Source organism: Thermobia domestica, chromosome 8 (assembly GCF_964235325.1).
Source record: "Thermobia domestica chromosome 8, izTheDome1.hap1.1, whole genome shotgun sequence".
Classification (NCBI taxonomy): Eukaryota; Metazoa; Arthropoda; class Insecta; order Zygentoma; family Lepismatidae; genus Thermobia; species Thermobia domestica.
This window is the reverse complement of record NC_137461.1, coordinates 198,737,382-198,764,796: the sequence shown is the minus strand read 5'-3', so window position 1 is coordinate 198,764,796 and position 27,415 is coordinate 198,737,382. Positions and strand designations below refer to the sequence as shown.

At 34.7% G+C, this 27,415-nt stretch overlaps 1 protein-coding gene across 1 annotated transcript in view; it reads left to right on the top strand.

Annotated features, from left to right (window-relative positions):
- The window catches only part of LOC145692424 (uncharacterized), a 79,818-nt gene extending 53,727 nt beyond the window's left edge, over nucleotides 1-26,091 (top strand). Inside the window, exons 5-6 of the mRNA XM_081767732.1 lie at nucleotides 13,640-13,791; nucleotides 25,905-26,091. Coding sequence (XP_081623858.1) covers nucleotides 13,640-13,791; nucleotides 25,905-26,091 — 339 coding nt within the window. The remainder of the gene's footprint in view (nucleotides 1-13,639; nucleotides 13,792-25,904) is intronic.
- The last annotated feature ends 1,324 nt before the right edge of the window (nucleotides 26,092-27,415 follow it).

The following is a 27,415-nucleotide window of genomic DNA, read 5'->3' as shown; positions in this document are numbered from 1 at the left end:
CTTGTACCTTATTGTCTGCATATGTCTTCAGCGAAGAAATTGAAATTGAGAAAATCGGACGTAAGTAGCAGGTTTGAGTGTAGTCTCATTTAGTACAAATAAATCGATATTTTCCTCAAGCAGTAACTCCTCAAATAGTATTCAGTGTTGCGCTAAAGAACGAATGTTCAGTAAAAGAAGTCTAAGAGCCATATTCGCAGTGTGACTGCAGTGTCTCAAGGAGAAATATGAAAATGAACGTACGGTCCACAATATATAGCATACAAGTTAACTTGAAATATGCCGGAGGCTGCTGCAATAACATGATCTACTGTAAGTTGACCTTGGAATGGGAAACTACTTTGTAATATGAGCGTTATGTAGCGGAGGAAGATTTCCACAATAAGAGGAGAGGTGATAGACTGTGACAAAGACACGTTAGAATCTATGGTACGTAGCGGTACCGTCATCTCCGAGTGATCAGGAGTTCGAGTCGGTTTGCCTTTACATTTGTAACTAAACGTTGGGTGCTTGTCACTGGAACAGGTCGAGCATAGAGGTGGTTTCCCTGTATTGGGACACTCTTTATATCATGGTTGCCAGCACAGTAGCCGCATTTCACGACATTTGGACACTTAGTCGTTATATGTTGGTTATACACCTGGCACCATGCACATCTAAATGGAAGAGAGAGGCTTGTTTTGGGATGGTTCCACCTTATGACGTTTCTTAAATATGTATGCGCCATCTTGTAACAAGGCATCGATGAAAGACTAAGAAGTGCTCAAAACTCTCACGATATACGTTGGGCCGTTATTATTTCTGATACGAATATACTTGGTACAGCTCCTCAAGCACCTCATCATCAATTATTTCAGGTACAACTCCGCGAATAACTACGGACATCATTGTTCTTTTGAAGGTAGAGGACTTTTGTGAGGAAGCTTAGACAGTTCTGCAGCTATGCCAAAAATCTCGTAACTGGCCTTATTACGGAGAGTAATGCGAAAATTTTCGTCCTGAGATTTAGTAATAACACCGCCCCTGGTGAAAACTATCTGTTAGATACTGGCCCTTGGAAGATACTTGATAATCTGATTAAAGACATGGCGGATGCTACTGTACTTTGGGATGAAGTTAGTAAGAAGGAAAGAATGCTCTTTAGGACGAGGAAGGGTGGTTGCATATGACGGTTGTAATCCAACAGTAGATGTGCTAGGATCCCCAGCGTCTGCATTGGTTTCGATTCTTCCGGCTTGCGAATGTAGGTAGGAGATCTGGAACGCTTATCAGCTTAGTCTAAACTACCCTCCGAGAGCTGACGGGTACGTCGATTCGTTCGAGGATCACGTTTGGCATCAGCCACTGGCTTAGGTGTGAGGCCTTGAACTAATCCCGGTAGCTTATGCATGGCGCGACAAAAAATATGCACCGCATAAATATGTAAGGTAAAGAGAACCCCGTTCAAATAGTGCTTCAAATAGCCCAAGCAAAACGACAAAAGAGTTGGTCAAAGTGTGAACAGAAACAATGACCATCAAAATTTAAGATAAACCCTCCAGAAGATGAAGATCCTCTGTCAATCTCCTATGTAGAGTATCTTCACTGATCTTACAAGTACGCTTGTAATACTTGATCACTGCTTAGTACAGTAACTAACTACAAGAAGAGTTAGTTTGTAGTATGCTACGAAAGCTCCTGAGCTCCAACCTATAACCTTTAATTTACGGTTATTTGTAATTTCACATTTAACAGAAACAAATATTTGAACTATGTGAACTTTAAATAAATTATTAAAGTAGACCTTTTTCATATAAAGTTTATTTTTAAAATTATTGTTCAAAGTTTTTGCATTTTAATAAGCCTTTTCCAAAATCAAATGAATTGTGCTGCCATCTACGGAGTTCTTTTAAACTATACGTTTGTCGGCGCTTTTATGTTTGTGGCCAATCCTTTCGACAGTGAGATCTCGGAAACTACTGGCTCTAGAAAGATGCCGTTTTCACTGATCGATTGCAAAGTTTGTGTAGATTGTCTAGTTCTAATTGAATATTTAAAAAAAGCCATTATTTCTTTATTACATTTTTACGGGTACACTGGAAGGGTTGAAATTAAAAAAGAAAATACTAAAGTATCATATCCTACACATTATACAGTGCAATGCCACATAATTGTATACAGGGCTTGCTACATCTTTCAGGTGTTTGTTTCAATTGCAAATGATAATGAAAAACGAAGGATAACCATTTCTCCACTCTAACTATAAGTTGAATCTTTATTGTTTGGAGTGTTTTGCCCAATGAATATGTTTCGAATGGAATAAATCCAGAAAAATTGATAGAAAATGTTCATACGAAAATATACTCTTTGATTCGGAACTAACATGAAGATCGCGTGCTGAATAGATAGTTTGAGTTGAGCTCTCAGTGATCTTGAACAATAAAAGGTGGAGTTGGTGGAAACATCACTACGACGACAGAAAAGAAAAAAAATAAAAAGAAACATTAACATGCGCATGATAACATTATTTTTAGTATGTGTGATTCGATGGGTCGAGGTAGGAATAATAATAAAACTTGATTACTACCTACGCAAATAAATGACATAATGTCGATTAATAATATATAAATAAAAATAAAACAATAAATGGTGATAAAAGTTAATTTTGTTCATGACAAAAATCATAACATCTAATATATGAGTATATTTCTAGTATAGATAAAATAAAACCAAATGCATTCTTATTAAATACTCGAATAAAATAATGTTGGATATTATCTAGCTAACCAAAAGTAGTAACGTTGAACAATACAAGAAGAGTACAATTTCTGGTTTTGCATATAAAAAAAAGCTTCAAGTTGTTTAGGCTTAAAGCGACCGTCGAGCTTGGAAAAGAGTTCCAAACTATGTTTAAAGCCTCATATATTGGCTGTATTCAAACCATAGAGAATCAGCACGATACAACTATCCACCACATATAACCTATTTTCCTAACTAGCATAATAGTTTATTCTCATCATATGTCTTTAAATCTTCGAATCTTCTGTCTTCGGACATCGAGTTTTCAAAACTCAATCTTCAGACAACGATAATGGACATCGGATGTAATAGAATGAGCAGAATTCGTAATAAGTCTTCAAAATAGATCTCCATACATCTTCTTAAAGTAATTAGAAAAAATGTGTTGTTAGAAGCAAAATTTATAAGCGATGTTTCTCCATTCTTCACATACTGATGTTTTAAACCACCAACAACAATATAAGAAACTTCTGTGGTCTAAATATTAACGTCATCCAAGCGGTTACAATAAGACATTCGTTGTTCCAGATAAAACAAAATAATAATTTTAAGGTTTACTGTTTTTTTTAAAAAAAAAAAAGAATGCAGAGGCAGTCTATCACAAATACTGTCACACTGTATTCATATCAGGGAAAAAGGCTACGCCTGTAATCACTAGTGTAATCACTAGTCATGTCATGGTGGCTTGTGGAATCGAGCAAGGACTTCACAGCGTTTATGGAGAGAACACAATACCTCATTATTCTATGTGGAAAGGCATAAGCACGTGCTATACAAGCTCACTATTTGATTGAATCTGCTCTGGCTAATTGCTTCTAAAACATATAACAAGCGAAAGTGATGTTTAGGAAGGTGGAAACAGAGATCTGAAGAAAACGTACATAGACTAATGGTGGAAGAAGGTTTAATAAGTAAATTCTCGACTATAGGTACTAAAGTACTAAAGTACAGCAGAAATATTTCCACGAAGAGAGAGCTTCGAACCGTCAAGCACAACTGACTCTCAATTACAATCAACTGCATTTGGACCAAGCATAAATGAATTAAAGGAAGTGCATTCGCAGGCAATTCACAGAAATGCATGTTGAGACTTCAGTAAAATACTTGTAGTGGAACAGTGTCTCCAGAAATGCAAGAGCTTCTAGAAGAAAATTTTCGGATCTCACGAATGTGATTACAGTATCTGTACTGTGAAAACTGTTAAATTATTTACTCTGGCTGAGCATATTGGTGAATTGCACTTGCACCGCTTTCCTGTCAGTCGTATGGTCAATCTTTTGTATATTGGACATATATAATACGCAAAAGTGCTCGTCTGTACTTGTAAATCATGCACAACTTCCGACGTCTCATCCCTGGCCATATGAACAGTTCATATAAAGTGTCTTCATAGGCCGTCGATCGAGTGATGAATGGGCTGGTTTATGGTCAGTCCTTATCATTGAACGAACGGTAATGCGAAGCACTAAACATGAGGCGGTCTGAGACAAGAAAGTGGATTCTTTGACAATATGAGATTGATTTGGGTCCCACTATGCCTGTGTGCTCCTCTGTCCAGGAAGCTATGACTTCACTAACTGCAAATCATCACATTTAGGGAGAACAACACGTTAAAATGAGGACGACTAGGAGCCGTGATGCAGCTGATCAAAATAAGGTATTTGAGTTTCCTGAAATTCACAACCCAAATGACATCAGTAAGTTTCATTTGGTAATTGTGCTATTTTGAGAGATGGAATTAATTGCGATGATCCTGAAGATGTAGGCGCAAGAGTACAAAAGACTTTTGGACAACAAGAAAATTTGTAAAGCATCAATTCAGAAAGCAGATCAAGTTCAAACGCTAATAAATTCGCAGAAAGGAATTAATGTTGGACACACAGTGCTCCATGTTGATTCATCTCTACGGTTTTTGCGAATTATTGCCATTGCTAAACGAAATGGAAATGTGCATGAGCAACTTAAATATGAGCTTACTGCTGACCTGCAGCACTGTTCAAAGATGGCTAATAAGACAGACCGACAACGCTATCCTAATAACAATATTAATAAAGAATATGCCTAATGCTCCACAACCGAAAGCGTGTGACAGAAATATCTTAGATGGTGGAGTACTTCTTCAACACATTCGATGGCCTACAACTGGAGCTACTTAGATACCAGCAAACAGTACTGACAGTACATTTTCATTAAATATGGAAGGTCTAGTCAAATTATAGTGGTATTTAATGGCTAGCATGACCAGCCTTCTATTAGAGACCATGAACATCAATGTCGCTCTGCTAAAGTCATGTTAATCAATGCAAAAGTAACTAAAGATACGAAACTCCAAACAAACAAAAATGCTTTCCTCGTAAATCCATGCAAAAAGACAATACATTTTCAAACTTAACAATCATCTTTCAGACGATGGCCTCAAGGTGATCCAAGTTTCTGGTGACGCGAACACTGAAATCGTTGCAGCCTCACTTCAAATAGCTTTAGAAGTTCATGAAGTGACCGTAGTTGCTGATATTGCAGATATTCTCCATATGCTACTTCATCATCTAGAAACGGAAATGGCTAATATCCACTTCATGCCTGGTACTAGACGAAGCTCCATATGATACAGATTGTGAGAGAAAGTCTTCAGCCGTTGTTCAGTCATGCAACGACTGTGTGTGATACCACATTTACTCTATTTGGATTTGTTCAAGAAAGTTGTGTAAAAATGCTCGCAGGATAAAAGGATCATCAAATCCTCAGTGAATATATTGGCGACGTTAACTCCTCCCAAGAAATTATTGCATCCAGTGGCCTCAAATTTCTTGTTAAATTATATGGTGGAAACGACTCAGACTGTCTCAGTGCCGTTCTTTATAAACTGTACATTACAATGGTTGCTACCGGTTGTACTCTACCTCAATCTAAGAGACCGCCACCCACAGAAAGAGCAGAGTAATTTCACTGGCAACGAGTTAATCTTCAAGTTATTTCATGGAAGCAACTTTCACCGCAAGCGCTAGATCCTCTTGAATTGGGTTGGATGGTCGAGTATGTGAGGCTGGCACCCATTATGACTGACCAAGTTCCTGCTCCTGGAGACCTGCTAGAGGTCAAACGTTGTAAATGTAATATGTTCTCTAAGCTGCCATGTGGACAAGTGTTTTAGGTCGTATGTTCAGCCTAAAATGAGCTGCGGACTATGACTATTTTAATGATGAAGGATGCCAGAATGGTGAATCTACGCAAGTTGAAGGCAATGATGAAGAACTGGAGAAAATATAATTAGTTTACTCTTGTTTCAGATGGCGTAATAAATACTACAATAATTGCGTGTAGTTCTTATTATTTGTTTTGGGTTTTACGTAGATATTAGATAAGTAGTGATAGACAATAAACAAAGTCTATTTTGGATCGTTCCTCAGTGGTTGATTAATTGAGCTACCTGAAACCAGAGTGAAGTAACAACGTTCACGTGAAGACCGTGTTCCAATGGCTACAGTTCTTGTCAAGTTTTCAACGTTTCCATAAAGTCTAATCTCCCACATTCGAAATATAGTTAGTTCATTCTGGCTTCAGGCTACTCAAATATACGCGCAATTTTGTATGTGGCACGAAATCATTTAACTTATGGTAATTCTACACTTAACCTTATACCAAACACTGAATGTAGAAAATGACTCAGAGGTCACGTAAGGATCATGTCCCAGTGGCAGCAGTTAGTAACAAGTTGTCATTGTTTCGTTAATGGCTAATTTTTCCTCGGCACGAAAAATGTAGGCGGTTCACCCTGGCTTCAGATAACTCAATCAATACAATCGAATCATATCTGAGAAAATATTATTCTAGATACATGAAAACCTTTAATAGAAAAATTTTAATTGATGATTGATTCTGCTTCCCAGAACAATATAAAATACAAAAACGAATTTCTTCTTACTGAGACACTTGTGCCACTAAGCTCATTTTTATAAGAGTTTACGTTTTATTTTCTTGCCAAGGAAGTGTTATTTAAAATATAGAAGTTTTCTTTATTTTTTGATAACCCTAAGAACACCAATTTATTATTGGGTTACATGAATCACCAATAAGGCCTACAACTTACAGCTCAATATTTCTTACAGAAAATAACTTATCTTGTTTATTATGAATTTGAGATGTCTAAGACATATATTTTTATTCTCTATTATTAATACGTTTTTAAATACAGTGTTACCAACTATGTGTGTGTGTAATTGTTTAAGTTAAAAATTTGTATATATGTTAGTAACTATGATCTATAGTCTAAGACATATATTTTTATTTTCTATTATTAATAGGTTTTTAAATACAGTGTTACCAACTGTGTGTGTGTAATTGTTTAAGTTAAAAATTTGTATTTATGTTAGTGACTATGATCTATAGTGTAATGCGTGTACAAAGGCGGCCTCTAACCTTCTTTCGGTGGTAGTACGGTAGAGTGAGGAATAGTGGGATATACTTCAGTATTCCAATGAATTCAGGGAAAACCTTTTATACATTATACGCCGGTTATCCTTGGAATTGAGATTTTTTTAAAATTTTGTTTCCGTAACAAGATGGATAATGTGAGGGACTTCCATCGGGCTCTACAGGACATGTGACCAGAGAAGCAGAGTTACCAACGAAACATAAAATTATGATATTTCTATTAGTGCAATGTGAGATTTTTGCACCTGTAGAATAAAACGTAAGCAAACAAGGTACCACTTGTCTGTCAGTTTTGCAAACTAACACCACTACAGCATCGTCAATATTAGAAGGCACCACTGTTTCCATTTGTTCCATTTCCATTATCAAATAAAATGTTCAAATCACTGGCTTCTACCTCAAAGTCTGACAGGTTTATTTCCAGACGCTATCTTCGAGCTCACTACCTTCTATATCGGATTCATTTAATAGTTCTTTAAGGTCTTTCTCAATAGAACTTTGGCGAATTAGACCATCTGCCATTATTCCAATGCTGCTGCAGATTCCCACATACAGTCACATAATAACAAACTTGCAATTTCCCATCAAATATTCGTCTTCGATCAGTGTTGCTGCTTGTAAATTCTACGATTAAAAATACTTGATAACACCAGAGTTGCAGCAGCATAGTTCTTTCAAATCACTGTTGAATCCTGATTCTCTCTTGCTTTATATATTATTACGATATATTTGTGTGGGTGTGTGTACACCCTGCGCTTAGTAGCAAAAACTGTGGGAGTTGACAATGGTCAAGCAGCGATCCTAGTAACCAAGTAAGTATCCATAATATTAGTTATGTATTTCCTAGAAGGATCCTAAAAAAAACTTACTTTACCCATTATGGAATTGAATTCCCTTGTTTGCCATTATCGAGGTTAGTCCTAGGCATTTCCTCTAGGGGAATCTTCCCTAAGCAAACCTCTTAATGTTGAGAATGCACACAGAGTAAGTGCCACAACAATAATATTAGGAAGAGAGTGAGATTCCTCCGAGAAGGTTAAATTCCGACAATCATTCCATTCACGACGAAGTCCTACACTCTAATTCAGTACTTGCTTAAAAGCAAGTCTCAGTATCAAGTCCGTTAGATAACAGCATGTAGTTCGCTATCTAACCTGTCTTGGTAAAACCTTCCGTCATCAGCGCCAAGTTCACAGGATATTTATAAAGAAAAGGGGACGATAGCTAAATCACTACTAGCATAATATCGACTAGCATAATATATCTATCGACTGATCCTCCAGATAGCTGTCAATGGTCATTAACTTTAGAACAGTAACCATTTGAAAAAATGAAATAATCTTTTTGAGCTAGTAAATTTTTTACAGATAAGTTATAATAATTTATACAATAATTTTTAAAGAATTCTTCCAAGTTGAAATAACTCTGAGATCCCTTAAGGTTTACAAGGGTCGTCTTCGTTGTCATATTTTAACCAATTATGTAGTCTCTTTATCTAATATTAAACATCAGCATGAATACCCCTTACCTCACTGGCTATCTCACGATTGTAAGGTATTCTACCGGCACCTAAAGGGAGCTTTGCGAAAATAATCTACTTAGCTAGAGCTAGAGTGACGGAAAGTTATAAAAGTCCAAAGTTTCAGCCTCCCTAGCTTCATATCTGCACCTTCTTTGCCTTTGAGTAGAAAATTGTAAAGCTTAATTGCTTACATACTTGACATAACTTCAACAGGAAGTGTTAACTGACACTCCGCACGACAAAACTGAACCAGGCACAGCACAAGGCGAGCAAAGCACAAGACAAGGAACACCACCACAACTAAGAGAATTTCCACTCTTATTTTTACAAGCGCTGTCTGACGGAAGGATTACCCACTCAGAAACTGAGTGGTCAGAAGTTTTTTTTTATTTCTGATAAAACTATACTACTTTATCATACGTCATTAGAGGTAATCCCTTCTTTGGAATAGTAACCCACAACTTCTAGTGTGTGCAGAATTATTTTCACCCTTATAATTACATCAGTTCAGAGCGTCATATTCCAGGACAACTATTTCTCGTATTTTTGTTGCAATTACGTAAATAGAGATCTCAGAAACGCTCCGACTTCATTCGTCACTTAAATTCAGTGAATTGTTTAACTGGTAAATATCCATTTTTCAGTCATTAGCTACTTATTTACGTAAATTCTTTCACCGTGGATTACTCTGCTATCTTTCCCAAAAGTACAGAGAGCATTAAAAATTAAAAAAAAAATAAATAACAAGTAATCAGGTTGGCACGGTGCCTATAACTTTACAACCAAAACTATAGAAACCGAAAAATTTAAAACTCCTCTTGTCAACTTTGAAAAACAATCGGTTATAATTAGATTTATTATTGCCCCTAGTTACAACAGTCTCTGTTTGTCTACTTTCTTCGTACACATGCCGTCGGCTTTTTAAAAATATATTACCAAAATGACCTGCTCGGTAAAAAATTGTATTCTTTCAGTAGCTGCAATATCACTGTAACTATTATAATACGAAACTGAAACATCGGTACTTAGGAGCAAAATTTTCCTTGAGCATAGTAGAAACAGACAAAGTACAGTAAAGCAAAATATACAACATGTTTCTGGGTATCTAACTTCCTTTACCTACAACATAACAACACAGACAAGTCTCGGCTTAATTGACTGCCCTAATTGTTCAGTTTAAGAATGGGCCAGCACACATATTATGAATTCGAAGGTAGCCTTTTTATATATACTTTGATGGAACTTTTTTCTAATGTCGTATTAGGGTTCATTTGGCATTTCTCAAGCAGACTGCTCTACCAAATTTTTACACTTTCTTTGCATTTTAGGATTTCTTTTTGCACATGCCCTGAATGAGGATCTAGTGCATAAACCACGAACCAACTTGTGCTAGGGGGCTATTAAAAAGCACGAATGCTATCTAACCGCATCAGGGCAGAAGGTTAGCATGGGGTCGGAGTGGAGCGAGGGGGTGTGTCCGTAGGTAGCATGCGCGTCAGCGACAAGGGGGCATAAGCATAAACGAGTATAGTGGAGAAATACACAAAATTTATGCAATAATTTTTACATTCAAAAACACTTAAATAATCGTAATAATCCTTAGCTTTAAAATGGCTTCACTTCTTTCCCGGGTACAGATGGCCGCTGCGAGAAGAATTGAGTTGAGTTGACTAAGTTCAACGTCTCTTTCAGCAGCGAGGATATGTGAGACGTGGACTTACTGATTAACGTGAATTCGAACCACATGAGCTCCCTCCCGAAATCGAACCCTGGTCTCCCACGCCAAAGGCGCGTACGCTAACCGCTCAGCCACGAATGAGCCCAACTGCGAAGAAATTCGTCTGTTCTGAATTTTTACTTCTTTTCCACACTTCGCACAGTAGATTTTACGTTTCAACATACCATGACGCTTCAAAAACTTTATAATATGACGCTCTTTATCGCAAAATTCTTTGTAATAAAATCGTATATTTGCATTACATCCATCGCAAACGTTCATTGCTAACACGAACAGAACATTCCCGCCGTTTATTTCTACCTTCTTTGCATTCTTGTATTCTTCCGCTTCAGTAACTAGTTTCACTTAGAATACTTTCACTGCCATTCAAAATGTATATGAATACGATAACCGATGACAGAGATGGGTTCACTCGAGCAGACGGTTCTACCGAAAACAAAATTTATAGGTAAAATACGATGTGAAACACACTTCGTAAAAGACGCAGAGTGTGAATATAATAAATTTGTGTCATTGGATATCATACTGAAATACATTTTGAATGGTAGTGAACGTATATTAAGTATAACTATTTACTGAAGCGAAAGAATACAAGAATGCGAAGTAGGTGGAAATAAACGGCGGGAATATTCTGTTCGTGTTAGTAATGGATGTTTGTTATAAATATAATGCAAACATGCTTTTTTTTAGAAAGAATTGTGTAATAAAGAACGTCATATTATAAATTCTTTGTGGTGCCAAGGTTTGTTGAAACATAAAATCAACTGTGCGAGGTGCGGAAAAGAGGTAAAAGTTCAGAACAGACTGGCTTCTCCCTCGCGGAGAACCATTTGTACCTTGCAAAGCAAGAAACCATCTTGAAGGTAAGAATTATTACGATTATTTAAGTGCTTTTGAAGGTAAAAATTATTGGGGATATTTTATGAATTTTTCCACTATCCTTGTTTATGCGTATGCCCTCTGTCGCTGACGCACCTGCTCCCTACGGACGCATGCCCTCGCATCACTCGGGCTTCCCTGCTGCGCTCCGGATCTGACTCGCTTAGATAGTATTGGTGCTTTTTAGTGGCCATCTAGCAGAAATTGATTCCTGTTTCATGCATTAGCTCCTCATTCAGTGCATGTTCTGCAAAAAGTAACCGGAAAATGTAATAAACGTTGAAAATTTGATACACAGTCTGCTCGAGTCATGCCACAGAAATTATATTCATTCTCATGAGCTCCTCGTGAATATATAATTAGCTACGTGTCTTCAGCGCGGGAAAAAATTGTTCGATTCCTAGTCTTCATCTCATGTAGTATCACTACTGAAAATAACTATTTTTTTACTTTTTTTACCCCCAAGATTTGGTGATAACTTGGTTTACAACCAGGAACTTGTTTACACATGAAACTTGTAGAGGTAAAGTCCCGTAGTTGCAACCCATCTTTTCAGAATGCCTTTCTAATAGAATAGTGACCACTTTTATTTAACAGAACAGAACCTACTCTAACCTATGCTAACTTAATCTAGTAATGAGATACAAAGAACATGTACACAATATATGCATGACTGTCATCTTCACTGCACATTAGAGGTCCCGTCTTTGCCTAGACACTAAATGCTATAACATTTCGGATTCATTTGTTTAAGGAATCCTACATTTCGTATGCGGTGTTCCTACATTTCCTGCGGTGACCTCCAGGCCCAACATCCGCCCTCAGTCCCACCAACCGAATTCAGGGATACTCAATCTATCAAGGGCATTACCCAACTTACCTCTTGTCTATTGGGTATGCATCACTAGTTACCCTCATGGAATGATATTAAGCAAATAAAGAAAACACACACACAGAAACTAATCCTTGTCACGACACGCTCATGGTCGTTTTGTGTTCACACTATTAAATGACAATGTTTGTAAAACATGCGCAAACACACAGTACTTTAATTTTGGTGGCGGATAATATTGATGGGTTTAAACATTTAATACTTGCGTACTGACAGCATCATATAGTGTGAAGAAATAGAGCAATTTCATTTCGACTCGTTCCCGGAGAAACTTCTGGCGACCCCATGAAGGTGGGTAATGTCAATACCAGTTGATAGATTTAGTATTCCGACATTCACCTGTTGGGACTGAAAGCGGATATTGATGCATTTTCTGTTCAGCTTATCTTTACTGTTTTCTTTCTACTTTATTTAACTTCTTCTGCATTGGGTGCAACAGCGAGCAAAGGCTCGCTCTCATCAATATCCCATTGGCAGGCCGTACTTTTTCAGAAACGTAGAGCTCATTATTAATAATTCCGATCGCCAGCGAAACGAATGCTTCCACACGTTCATCTCTATTCCCATTACCGACTCCTACACCAAATTTGATGCAATTATCTCTGAGTGACATTGCTCCCTTCCGCGGTTAGTAAAAAAATAGCTAGTACTTAGTTTTCAATGAAAAATGAAATAATGGTAGCATGCGAAAGCAAGAAACGAATCTTTAGCTAATGTATTATAAATATTGTGGAACATATCGTACGTTGTACAAGTTTTTTATATAATTTTTCCTTAATTACGATAATTAGCTTAGTTCAACGCACAATTAACCATTGTAATCTTAAAAACATAAAAAGGGCACTTTAAATCAACATAATGGATGGCCGAAAGCAAATACGAGTGTGAGTAACCGGGGTTTTCCATACTTACAATTATCTTTGGATCATGGAATACATCATATTCACTTGCACACTTACTATTTCGTGTAAATCATTGAATATGATAACAAAATTCTTGCTTCAACTAACTATTGTTTTCACAGTCAAATTTTAATTTATTTTATCAGCATCTATGGACTCGTATACCCTTATAACCATAATGCTTTCATTCAATATATTTGAAATTACTTATTTAAAACTCCTCTGAATGTGGGTTTGCATAGCTACTAAAATCAACAATTAATGTTATCATAGTTTCTCCTTACTTTAGTCAACTTAAAAATAAATTTTATTAAAAGTGGAATCGAGTTACTGTTTAAAAGTGTTGTGGGTAATAAGAGTTGAAGAAGGAAGTAAATAAATTAATACACAGTACTTTTGTTTAAAAACTTTGTTAGTATTAATTTAATTTAATTTTTTTGAAGGTATTTAATTAGCCTATTATTTTACCTAATTTTTATTATTTGTATTTCTCTTAGATTCTTGTGGAAACCAGAGAAATCAATGATAACGTAACTATCGGCACCTGGAATAATACTCCCCTTAATTCGGACTTATACGTTGATCTTTATCTTGAAATAAATACGAATCGATATTTATTGCTATATTCTTCAGCTAACGCTATCATATCGTAAGTATTTCTTGATATTTGTGAATGGAAAATAAGAAGTAACATTTACGTGCTACATTAACATTCAAAGAGTTTATACTTATAAAAGTTAATTTGGAGTAATTTATTAGCACTTAAACAGACCTAAATTAAGCAGGTCACTACATTATAATTTGCTCAATGTCTCAGAGGTAATGATTTACCCTAGTATCTGAGAAAGAAAGAACAGATGAAAGAAAACTAAAACCCTCATTCAATTACCTGAATTAGGTGTTGTTTTGATTTAAGAATATTAGGCCAGTAGCATTCACAGAAGAGGTGAGACACAATATTGATTTGGGAAGCGAGTTTCGAGGAATACATAGCTTATGAGTTCTCTATTAAACATCCAAATAAACGTTTAGCAGTTTTTACTACGTATATTGTGTATATGTTATGACAAGTGTAACGTTATTTCTTTGTTACATTCCCTGATTCAAATCTACTTTGAATAAAGTCCACGATATTAAAAATGAATTGCACCACAGACATGCACTTTTAGATTGTATATATTTTTCCGCACATACCTTATTTGTCACATTAAAATAATATACATCTAATTATAACAATATGGTTCTTCGTTCTATATCTTTCTACATTACCATATCAACCAGATAAAAAGTTGCCATAGCTACGAAAATAATAAATATCTCGATATATTGCAAAAATTTAAATTATTTCTTCATATGCTTTCTTCTTTTTCTTAATAGCTTGTGCCCCTTAAATAGCACTTTTGCCCGTAAATAGAAACACCATTTAGAAATACATACAAAATACACACTATCGTTGTATAATGGCTCCCGAGCTACAGGACATCTCTAAATTGATTACAATTATAGAAATAATTCTGGACCGTTAAAAATTTCATATAACTAGTTATCTTCTTGAATAGTCTTTATATATATATATATATATATATATATATATATATATATATATATACTACAATTATAAAATAACATATAATTTTCATTACATCTCAATATCATTCTTATATTTGTCCAATGGTCAATTTTATTTTAATTTTATAAAATTATTGATGAGAAAGACATATTCAAAATGTGGTAAGTTTTTTTGATTATTTAGGTCCTAAATAGATTCTTTAATTCAATACCATTTATACTAGTTAACAATAAAGTTATGTAAACTAAAATACAACATAACCTCTTTCCTTTATTCGGGCATAGTTACCATAAATTTGATAGACAATATTTGTATTGATGCATAGATGTAATTCCATAGAGTTCAGACGAAGTAAGACACAAAGATATAGCAATATTCGAAGTGAAACAAAACACAAAACTGATGGAATATGTTTTGAGTGACGCCATAACTTTACCTTAAGTGACATTACCAAAAGATTCGATTAGGTTGCATTGAACAGCAGAGTCTTGAGTTGAGTACTGTATGTTATTTACTTCACCAGTTCTTAGGTTATTATTTAAAAATTTCTGCTAACTATGAAATTAATACGAAATCTGGAACTATGTGGAAAATTAGATCGATTGTTTACATCATTCCTAAAAGCAGTACCATTATTATTTCTGTCTCTTCTAAAATTAGGTTCGGTCGCATTTCTATTTTGAGAAACTCCAACATTACCTCTCGTATTACGACTACAATCTTTTCTAAGATTGATATTTCGCACAGAAATATGGTTAGCTTGGTTTCCGTTATTATTACCTTGCAAGCTATACTGACTCTCATAATTTTGAACTATCATTCATAAATGATTATAATTAACACACTGAGAAGAGATCAATGCTTGCTGTAGCTTAAACGGTAATAATATTTTTATTGATGCAATAATACGTGATTCTTGCTGTAATGGATTGATCTGCATCAAGTCATTATATGTTGAATTTACAAAATATGTAACTCTTTTGTCTACTTTAGGAACAAAACGTCGGTTTCTAATTTGAGCATCCCGGTCTGATAACATAAAATCGTTTTCAAAATTTGCTAACAGCGCATTTTTGAAATCTAAATAACTACGCAGACTACCCCTGATCACTTTAAACCATACTGAACAAGGTGGTAACAATATATGTGGCAATATTTTAAGGAATTTAACCTTATCCATAATAACTAGATTATATTTTTCTTCAAATTTTTCCAAAAAGGCACTCGCTGCGATGCCCTCAGTTCTACTGCTGAATTTAGTTAAGGATCTGATTTCACTAAATTTCACGCGATTACACTTAGTACTAAAATACCTTAGATGTCTTGGCTTTACGTGTGCATGGTTCCTTTGACGTGCTCTTATTTTCTCGTCCTCAATATTAGAGATGGTATCCTCCCTTTCAGAATAAACTTCTGATGGGTTGCTGTCTTCTTCACGGGGTCTTGATTGATTCCTTATACACCACATTGAGGGCAGTATCAGGATTACACTTTGCAGTACTGATTTTCACTTTGATGCCCTGAATCTGTTCTTGTAATCTCCGAATTTGATTTGTATGTTCGTTGACTTGCGTTTCTACTACATCAACGGCACTTCTCATCACTAATTTGCTCTATCCTATTGTCGGTTATTTCCAGTTTGGTATTTATCTGCTGCGTTACTTGCTCCAATTTAGAATCAATCTTCTGTCCAATTTGTAGTTTCACTTGTTACAATCTAGAGTCCACCTGTTGAGTTACTTTTTCCAATCTGCAATACAAATTTTGTGATATTGTTTCAATCTGGAATTCATCTCCTGTCCTATTTGTTGTGTCACTCGCTCCAATCTGGAATCCAAATTTTGTGTAATGCAATTCATCTGCTGACCTAGCTGTCGTAAAAGATCAATCCCGTCCGTTAAAGTCTCATTTGCTTTAATATCTTGATCTTCAACTGCTGTATTGGTATTCATTTTGGCTCTTCGATATATTTTTCTTTTATTACGTAGTAGGACGTGATCCGTGATGTTGAGATAGTTTGCTAAACTTCTGACTAATCTCAAGGATCCACGGTTGAGGCACCGTATAAATATGTAACGTTATTTCTTCGTTGCATTCCCTGATTCAAAAATACAATACTTTGAATACTTATAAAGCCCACGAAACTACAAATGAATTGCACCACAGTTATGTACTTTTAGATTATATATATTTGTCCACATATACCTTAATTGTCATATTAAAATAATATACATCCAATTATAACAATATCGTCCTTCGTTCTATATCAAGGTATATAAAGTAACAGGTAGCCCCAGTTCGCGATTAGCGTTCTCATTGGTTCCCTGTCCGTGACGTCATATGGAGGTATCGGTGAAGATCTTTTTCGCTTGCCTGCTTGTTACACTTCGCGCTTTATTCGTAAAACTGGATTCAAAACATAATTATGATATTCCTTGTCTTTCCAAATACAAATAATGAGTTATTTCTACTCACAGATGAGACAATATAATGCAATAAGTATATAAATACTGTCAATAATGATTAATTATCTATACAAATAAAAATGAATATAATGTTTACTTGCTAATTAACTCTAGAGCTTTGGATCGATTTTTATTTTTTAGTATCATACATGAGTTGATCTGGCTCTTATTACTTTGATTAAAGGGCGAGTCCTAAGGGGTAGAAGGGGTTCAAAATTTGTACATAAAATACAGTATCTCACGAACTTATCAAGTTAGAAAGATGAAACTCAGTATATAAACTCCTCATTAAGCTTAAAGAAAAACGTGTCCCATTGTTTCTGAAAATTTCGGTTTTATGGGGAAGAGGGGGCATTTTCTATTCATTGTAACAATGTTTGATTGCTAACTTCTCTTCGATCAGCTTTAACGACATTTTTTACTTTAATGCAGCCAGGCCTAACTTAGGATCTTATTTTTTCGCTCGCGATGAGAGGAGTTAGGAAGGAGGTGGCAAATAATCAAAAACAGTTGAAATTGGTGTCCAGTCTATAATTTTCAGGATAATGAAATGAATAGTGACCTTTCCCGATACCGTTTAAAACGAAATTCATCCTCTTTGGGCGTGGGGAAGGGGTGGCATTATGGATTTTTATCGTTGCACTTTCATTCAAACGTGAATTCTAAGGCTGGAAGGAGTTCAAATACTTTCCATAAACCAATCCTCTCAATAAGAACATTTCAGGTAAAAATACATAAAGCAAACATTATTCAAAATTTCAGAGATTCCGGGTATGTAATAACAAATTAGGTTAGGTTGTGTTAGGATAGGTTAGGTTATGTTAGAAATCTATTCTACCCTAACCTAATATAACCGAATCTAACCTAACCTAATTTGATTAGGTTAGGTTAAGTTAGGTCATGTTAGAAATCTAACCTAACCCGTTGTATTTAGTGTGTATTAACCAAATTATCAGAAATCGTGATGCAAAATATTTCCTTTACGTTACTAATATTTGTTTATTACTCAATATAACACATTTTACATTATGTATTACAGGTTATAAGTTGCACAGATATCTATAGGGTGTTATACATACATAAAAGAACCACCTTCACAGGGGAAAATTTGCAGTTATTTGTCCTACACTTTGCCCTTCGATTTATTGGAATTTAGTTTTTGTGGCTTAGCCCCCTCTCTCGGCCAGTCCTTCAATTATAAGAATATCGTAAGAGTGCACTTTGATCAGAACAAATGATTTTGTCACACGATGTGGCATGCGAGAAGGAATAAAACCAATGTGATTTGTGCGTAACAGGTACGGTTCGGTTAAACAAGATTAGATTAGGTAAAGTTAGGTTAGGTTCGGTTCGTAATTGATTCCTATGAATGTTGTGCTCAAAGTGCACTTTCAGCACTTTGCTAGAATAATGTGTCAGATACTTAACAAAACTTACGAATATCATTTAAACTAAGGAATATATGAGAGTATACATTTATATTCTCGTTGGCACCCCCTTCCACTTCGCTTTACGCACAGAAACTCCTTAAGCTTCAGGCCCTCACAAACAAATGTCATAAAAGTGAAATTAATTATTGTTGTTACACACCTGTTTTTCAACTTGACTAGTGCGTAGTTTATTTTTCCCCATGCCAGTTTGGTATCAATAATGAAGGAACAGCGTCAGATCTTAAACACTACTTTTGCAGGAAACTTAGAAGCTCGTTTATTCAAACTCTTTGATAATCCTCTGGCGAAAAGTGAGCAGAACATATTCGTGCGTTATCCACATTAAAAATGCACAAGTAAGATAACTTTTCCCCATCTTGAAACAGTAGTGTTTATGCAGAATTTCACTTATTTTGAAAAAAATACTGCGATACCTCCACGTGACGTCACCGACCGCAAAGTATCGTGGGAGAAATGAGAGCAGAAAAGCTATCGCGAGAGTCCCCTGGTTCTATATCATTTTACATTACCATATCAACCAGATAAACAAGTGGTCATAGCAACGAATATCTCGATATATTACAAAAATTTAAAATATTTATTCATATACTCTCTTCTTCTTCTACTTCTAAAAAGCTTGTGCCCTTTAAATAGCACTTTTGCCCCTAAATAGAAACAATATTTAGAAATAGATACAAAAATACTCTATTTTTTACAAGTGTCTATTTGCAGTTTCGATTACAATTTTTAAATCTCTAATATATTAAATAGTGCTGAGTTTTTTCGAACAATATTACTAAAATATTGATGAAAGTTTCATTAAATATTTTAGTTGCAATGCCAACCACCTAGGTTGATGAATTTGTGGCTGTATACTAGGGGAAGAGAAATACGCCTTTTATATACCACCTTATAATTAATACACTAAGTTAATATATGTTGGGTACTGGTTACTTTCAGTACATGGTTTGATAAAACTAATTGATTCGGAATTGTAATTAGATAAAAAAAATTAAAATATATAAAGTAAAATATAATTATTCTAACTAAAATGCTTGAATCGGTGTAACCAAGACCTTGGTGTAAAAGAACCAAGAAAAAAATATCTATCTATCTATCTATCTATCTATCTATCTATCTATCTATATATATATATATATATATATATATCGGGTGTTCTAAAAATTTCGCCCACGGACCACAGAATTATTCTACAAGTTAAAATAAAGCAAAAAATATATATATACTTGTATTCCTTTCAAGTCCTTGTCTGAAGACACAAATTGCACTATGTGGCAACGTCGCAAATAAAGAACAATAGATTAGATCTACCAATCTACCAAATACTTATATCGATTCATTCCAGTTAGCTAAAGTCGATATGGATTGATACTAGCACCATTTATTAGTGTAGCAATCGATTCAACTGGTTGTTGTATTCGTAGAGTAATGCTAATGGTTCCAAGTTAATTTGCGACGTTGCCAGATTGTGAAATTTTGATTCCCCATAGCGGCTGAATGAATCCCCGGATGGCAAACCATCATATATTATTTTCGCTTTACTTTGGCCTGTAGAATAGTGCTCTGTGGTTCGTGGGTGCCATTTTTAGAACACCCGATATATATATATATATATATATATATATATATATATATATATATATATATATATATATATAAGTTTAAGAGACGAATATTTAAAAGCTATTATATGTGATGTTTTTGGTCATATAGTGCGACCCAGATGACAAATTCGACGTTAAATATGCGAACTAAAAACAGTATTGCAAATTTATGAACTCTAGTAGTTACTGTTGTTATAAGAACTATATTGTACTATTAATGCAGAAAGAAAAAATATTCAATTTTGTTGTTCATGTTATTCCCTTCTGCTTCATTGTGGAGTCGTACTCGAGAAATATATCCCTTTACTATTCGGTTGAACGATCTGCAGGGCCATATGCCATATAAGGAGTATAAATAGAGCGAGTTATGAATAAAATTAATTCCTTGTCTATTTAAAATCTCTTGATCTATTAATCACTTTTTTTTTAAATTTCGCTTAGTATGTTTGAACAAAATTTGATTCGTAACTCAGTTGCTAGAGAGGGAACTGAGCGAGCGTTGGCGACGTAAGGCAGTTTAACTTAGAAGTAGAAAACATAAGCTCCCACTGGAAATCGAATCCAGGCCTCATAAAAAATGTGAGAAGACAGAACCATATAACCATGATGGAGTATGTTACTTCTCTGAAAAAAATATTTCAGTTACCGCATCTCTCGTATGTGGAGTTCCTAGTTCGATTCCAACTCGCACCAAGTCTGTTTTATGTAGGACGCACACAAAGCACCATATGCGGGGCTTTCTCATGGTTCTTCTGCTTCCTCCCGCTTTCTTTATTATATATTAACATTCTTGGTTCTTTATCTGATGATCCCATGTTCAAATCCGTTTATCGTGTCTGAGGTTTTTCAATATGTCTTCTTCAAGCTTCATTAGACGAATGAAGCGTTTCAGTAAGTAGTGACCAACTTTCTTCCACGTCGTTTTATGCTGTTGATTGTTGCTTTTTTTCAGTATAAATTGACCGGTTCAGAATATATCAGGAACTTGATTAAGTATATAAATAAACATTAGTGTTCGATAAAAGCTCAATGCATGCAAAAAATATGAGGTGTTATGGTCAACTCAACAAAAATTTACTTTGGTGAAAGCGCATTTTAAAAAGTCTTCATAAGAGCATATTCAACAAAATGTTCAGCTATCAAGTAGTTATTATTATTGGTGGTGATTTGAGTTTAGCGTCCTTTTCAGCACCAAATTTAAGTGAAACGTGAACCTACAATTTAGCATAGGATCAATTTTACATGAGCTTCCACGAGAATCGAATCCTGATCTACCGCGCCAAATAGTTAATAGTATTGTTTAAGTTCTAATTTTATTAATTTTTTTGAGTAAATAAGAGGGCACGGTGGCTCAGTGTAGAGCGCTTACCTATAGTGTGTGAGGTCCCTGGTTCGATGTCCGGGCAAGTAAGCTGGTGGTGAACAACATCGTGCTCTTGGGTTTTCTCGGGGTACTCCCGTTTCCTCCTACTTTCTCATTCAACCAATTCTCCCATTATTCATTTCCTTTAATCATAGTCTCCCTTAGATTAACAGGCATAATCATGGGACATTAAACTCAAAGATTTTATTTAATTTCATTTTGAGTAAATAAAAAAGCAGACCCAATGTTGTTTGTCCTTACTATCCGAAACACATTATAAGTACAAAATTTTTTTGAAATTAAAATGGGCCTATATTGAAAATAATAGTCCTTTTTCGATTTCATGAAGATTATAACCATAAATACGCTTTCGCCAAGAATATTAATTTAAACTTTTTACTGTCATCATTTGAACATAGTGCCTTAAAATGATATACAAATGAACATCCAATTTTAACAAACGACATTTTTTTATTATTATTGAGAAATGAAAAGTAATATGCCGTGGCGACAAACTCACTTGATGTACAGAATATATTAATCATCATCGTCTTTTCCATCATGGAGAGCTAATATTGATATAATCATCATCATCATCATTGCTGCTGTCACTGTTTCCTAACAGTGTGACACGTTTGTTGACAATTTTTTAAAATTCCTCGCATTGTCCAAGCCTTTTGTATTAAGTCCCATTCATGATTCATTACATTATTCCAGAATAAATTGTCAACTTTGTGTATTGCATCATAACAAAGTTTTTCGACATCCTTTAGTGCAAAATTAGTGTTTTTTCGTGTTACATAACTCTTTAAATGTAACCTTATCATATCAATTGCATCGATATGGCAGTTTTATGTAGGACTGTAAGTAGTGTTGCGCCAGGCCCACGACAAGAGGGGGGCTAAGGAACCTTCCTCCCAAACTTTTCGTGCCCCCTAGACCTTAACACCAAATGCTATTATTAATACAAAAAACACAATTTAGCTATGTGTAAGAGATTTTTTAATGACTTGGCCTCCCTAACATATTCGTGCCCCCCAAACCTCTGAGGCTGGTTGGGGGCCTGTGTTGCGCACGAGACGAATGCATTTTCAAATTAGAGAGGAGACGAGAAACATATAAGTAATCTTCCTTTTATCGTTATCAAGACGAGACATCTTTCAAATCTAATGGAAAACTAGTTCACCCAAGGCTTAGATCGCAAAAATTGTTTTAGTGTTATATAATTTATAGTATAAAAACTATTCATTTTTAAAGTTACTGTGCGAATATAGTGAAGAACATTTTCCAACTTCAAATATATACAAATCATTATATTAAAATAAGAAATGTTGTTATATCACACTCTTTGTTGACGCAGAAGGGTTCTAATAACTTCTCGATGAAATTAACAAAATACAAAATCCTGATCAATCTTTATTTATCATTTGTAATATTATAACATTTGTTTTCCGTATGTAACTACTACTACTACTACTTCTTTGAAAACAAAACTTTTTTTTTACACAAAAAAATTGGTCGACTGCATTTTTCTTGTAACACGTTAATATTAATAAAAATCAGGGCGTGCGATGATATTATATTATATGAAGCAAATCGACATTCATATTGTGTTGCCCTAAAGTAACCATTTCTCCATTCTTTCCTCAGATCGATTCTTTATCACCACTACATAAACCAAACAAATAGGGCTATGCCTTTTGAAAGTTATTTTGCAAACATAATTCATTTTTCTTTATATCATAAATTAGCCTTTCCCGCTGGTCTAGTGGTTAGCGCGTATGGCTTTGGTGCACGTAGCCCCTGGTTCCATTTCCGGTGGGCCAGCAAAAAAAATTTGTCAAATATTTATTTTAATCAATCATCTTTTTTTAGCCTAAAGGGCATAGGTGTGGGACGTTAAACTAAAAAACTCATCCTTTTTTTCGCAATAAATTGTCCAGTTTGTCTCTTGGAGGGTTTCTCAGCCTGGGATCGCGAATGGAAATGAAAACGATACTTGTAATTAGAACCTAGTAGCAGAAATATATATATATATATATATATATATATATATATATATATATATATATATATATATATATATATATATATTAAACTTCTTATTTTGATAGTCATATTTTTATTTCTATACTTTGTTACCAAATACAGCAAAGAATATTAAACAAATAAAGATTAGTTAAAAAAAGGAATAAAAGGAGAAACTGGTGAGAAACTGCAAATTGAAACACCAGAAGCAAAAAAAAATACAACTCACAACTGTAAGCGATTGGCAACAATAATGAAAACTTTATTGGAAACCTGAAATTAATTATGGGGATTACAGGCAAGAGGATGTGATAAAAGGGGTCGTGATATAAAATGAGATGAGTAAGCCCAGTTTATTGTATCGTTAGTAAGTCTTTCGTAGCATTTTATCTTCAGTGATTATTGCGTTAAGGAATCAAAGTGCACGAGAATTTAAATTCTTTATTATAATAAAAGAATAGCAGAATATATACATAAATGTGCCGGTATATATACTTAACGTACCAAAAACTCATACAGATCTTAAATACTAACAGACACATGTAATTTGTTAACAGTTTTACAAAACAAACTGAAATTAAATTTTGTATCCACTACAAACACAATATCAAATGATCCTGAATGAACAGAATCTTTCGCTCTTCAAATTTTTGGCGTTTGGGTAAAAGGAAGAGCGAAGGTTGGAGAGGGAGGGTAGGGTGAGAACATGGCAACATCGCCTTGTCAGAGAGGAAGTGGGGAGTATTCAGAGTGCCTAACTGACCCTAGCGCCACGTAGAAATTGGTGTTCAGACATAACGTCATTTGTGTCGCACTATATTAAAGTTTGTCAACTATCTGATCAACAATCATACTGTAGTTTGCAGCAGGCATTTTTTGTAACATAGGAGAATCGATTGTAAAGGAGAACTACTAAAAATTTTGTACTAATTTATCAGTAGTTGGACATTGGTTATAACTAGGGTATTAGAGGGTACTAATATCCTGCTAGGTCTTTGAAAAGAAAAGCTACATACATAAACTTACACACACACATACCCACAAACACACACAGACACACAGAGAGAGAGAGAGAGAGAGAACCTCACTCCTGCTACTAACTATGCAAATCAAGTTAATAATGGTACAATTTAAAATTCAAACGAGTCACACATAGACCGCTTGAATGCCACACGGCTATCACCAAAACTGAAATTTTCCAGCTTGAAAGTTCAAGTTTAGTATCTCATAAACAATTAATACTTTAGCTATGTTTCCAAATGACACCGCAGCTATTTATTATAAGGTTTTACAATATACAGTTTAAAAAAAACTTACAAATGATACATATAAATAGGAGTGGGTAATTTTCTCTTTGTTTCGAGTTCGACCGTAATAAGATATTTGAATAGCGAAAGTGCTTCATAGATAGTCACTAATTACTCAAATTTCGGTGAATGCCAGTTCACAGTATTTATTCCTAGGGGCATTCAGAGCATTGGACAAACTTATTACTGAGAATCGTAGCATAATTTGTGAAAAATTACAAAAGTGTTTAATATTTCGTTTTGAACAATAAACCCCAACTTTCATTACGATTTGCTGTTCCTAAAAGTGAATGTATATTGAGTTCAAAAACAGCTTTCCGCGTTGGATGTATTGTAACACACTGCTTATACCATTGATTAAATTGCAAGTGATTTCAAGTTAGTTAAACCTCAAAGAATTCCTCAGATTTCAGTATTTCCACAGGGATTACAAAGTGAAGCTAACTTTCCTCGAATGGGGTGTCTCTACTGACACACCTTTCTAGTCCGAACCTTACTTGCCATTAGTTATACCCTGGGATAAAATTATAGTATAGCAGGGGGTAATGTGCCAAAGTAAATGCAGTTTCACATTGAAGTTTGTTTTTCTATGTTTCTGCAAAGCATTCAGGATAAATTTCAACGTCCCTCTTAGCACAGTTGTGCTGAAATTAATGAGAGGAAAAAAGGAGAATCGTTTGCTTATGTAATGCTGGATAATCAATTATCTAATCCGCAAAGATAGATAATACAAAGAGAAGAAGAAAATCAAAAATTGAAAACATTATAACCAAATAGAAGGTCCATGTCGTATAGTTTCTAATAACCAACATTAGAATACTTTTGTCTCAAAGTGATTTGAGAGAGTTACGTATAATATCAACTTAGTAAAGTACACACAATTTCGCATTTCATTATTCGCACTGTTTTCTGTTGAAATAATTTATATTATCCTTTATAAGTACTGTAACTTGAATTCATATATCTTTTTTCAGATCTCGGTTGGCACATCAGTTAGGTGATTCCGCTACATATCTGAAGCACTACTTGGAAAACATGTTCAGGAACTTCTTGACAAGGGCTCTTACAGTAGAAGAAGAAAGTCATGTCATCAATGTTGTGGAGGAATGCCGTAATAATAATGGACCAGCTACCATTGCTCTATGTTTCGTTTTTGTATGATTTAATAATTTGTAACAAAGTCATACTATTATACATGAGAAGTCTTTCATTTCTAATGTTGAAGAAATAATAAAAGCATAAGTGCAGTGAATAACAATATGCGTATCTGTCCTCTACATTTTTGATAATTAAGGACTTCCGTATCCTCATAGATGCCATGTTGGTTATTCATGATTGCGATTTACATTAACACTTTTCTGGGGGAACATGGTTTGAGATAAACTTAATTCGTCCCTTGGCTGTGACTTCAATGCTTGGCTTCAATTTTCATAAGTTTCTCAGTATATAAATATGTAAGCATGTATACCTATCACTTTAATTAGTAATTTAAAAACGTATATTTCTCATATAGAGAGAACAGAATATTACGTCAGCTACTGATATACAATACTAACATAATTTGTTTTGAAGTTAAGATTAAAATAAATACAGACATTGACGTTTGTTTCCTACCGTACAAAATAGAAAAGATGTGACGTGTAAGTATTATAAACAAATGTTTTTAAGCCGATATTGTGTTTCTCATCTTGTTTAGTTAAAGCTCCTTAATTGGTGTTTTTAAGGGTGATCTTTTTACAGTCTACATATTATACCTCAATAGAGTGAAAGATACGATCCTGTCAGAAAACATAAAAATATTTGCCTTAAAATTAAACTTCAATTTTTCATTATTTAATTTGAACTAAAACCAAAGTTAATGATAATAGATGCACCGTTTGTTATATAATATAAGCTTGTACTTCCATCAATCAACATTAAATGTACCCAGTGGTGTATGATGTTGTTTGCGATCGGGGAACAGGTCATGAATGATGATAAGACCTTCGGCATTGTCAAACAAAAGGTATTATTTACATGCGTTAATAATATGCAAAACATTATTACATAACATTATTACATTGCAATTTCCTTCGAGGTTTCGCATCTTATCTCATTCCACGAATTCCTTCGTAACCATTCCTTTTCTTTTAATCTTGCAGCTTGGAGAGTAAAGTTGGGAGTTTGAGAGCCAGAAGGTTTGTTTTTATCGGGTTCTACTATATTTACTGTTTAGAAATATTGATTACATGTTCTGAATCATGGTCATTATTGTGCAATGGCTGCCATCTTGAATAGTCCTTTGCTATTCCCTAAACTTTTCTGTGATTGTTTCAAATTCAGAAAGCGATTTGCCTTAAATATTAATTATAAACGCAATACTTACAACATTATTTGTGAATGCAGGGATAGGGCAGCAATAGAGTGATAGTATCGACCAAAATTAAGACACGTGACCCTTTATAACGAGATGCCTTCCTAGCGTGGATCTCGTGAGAGACGTTCA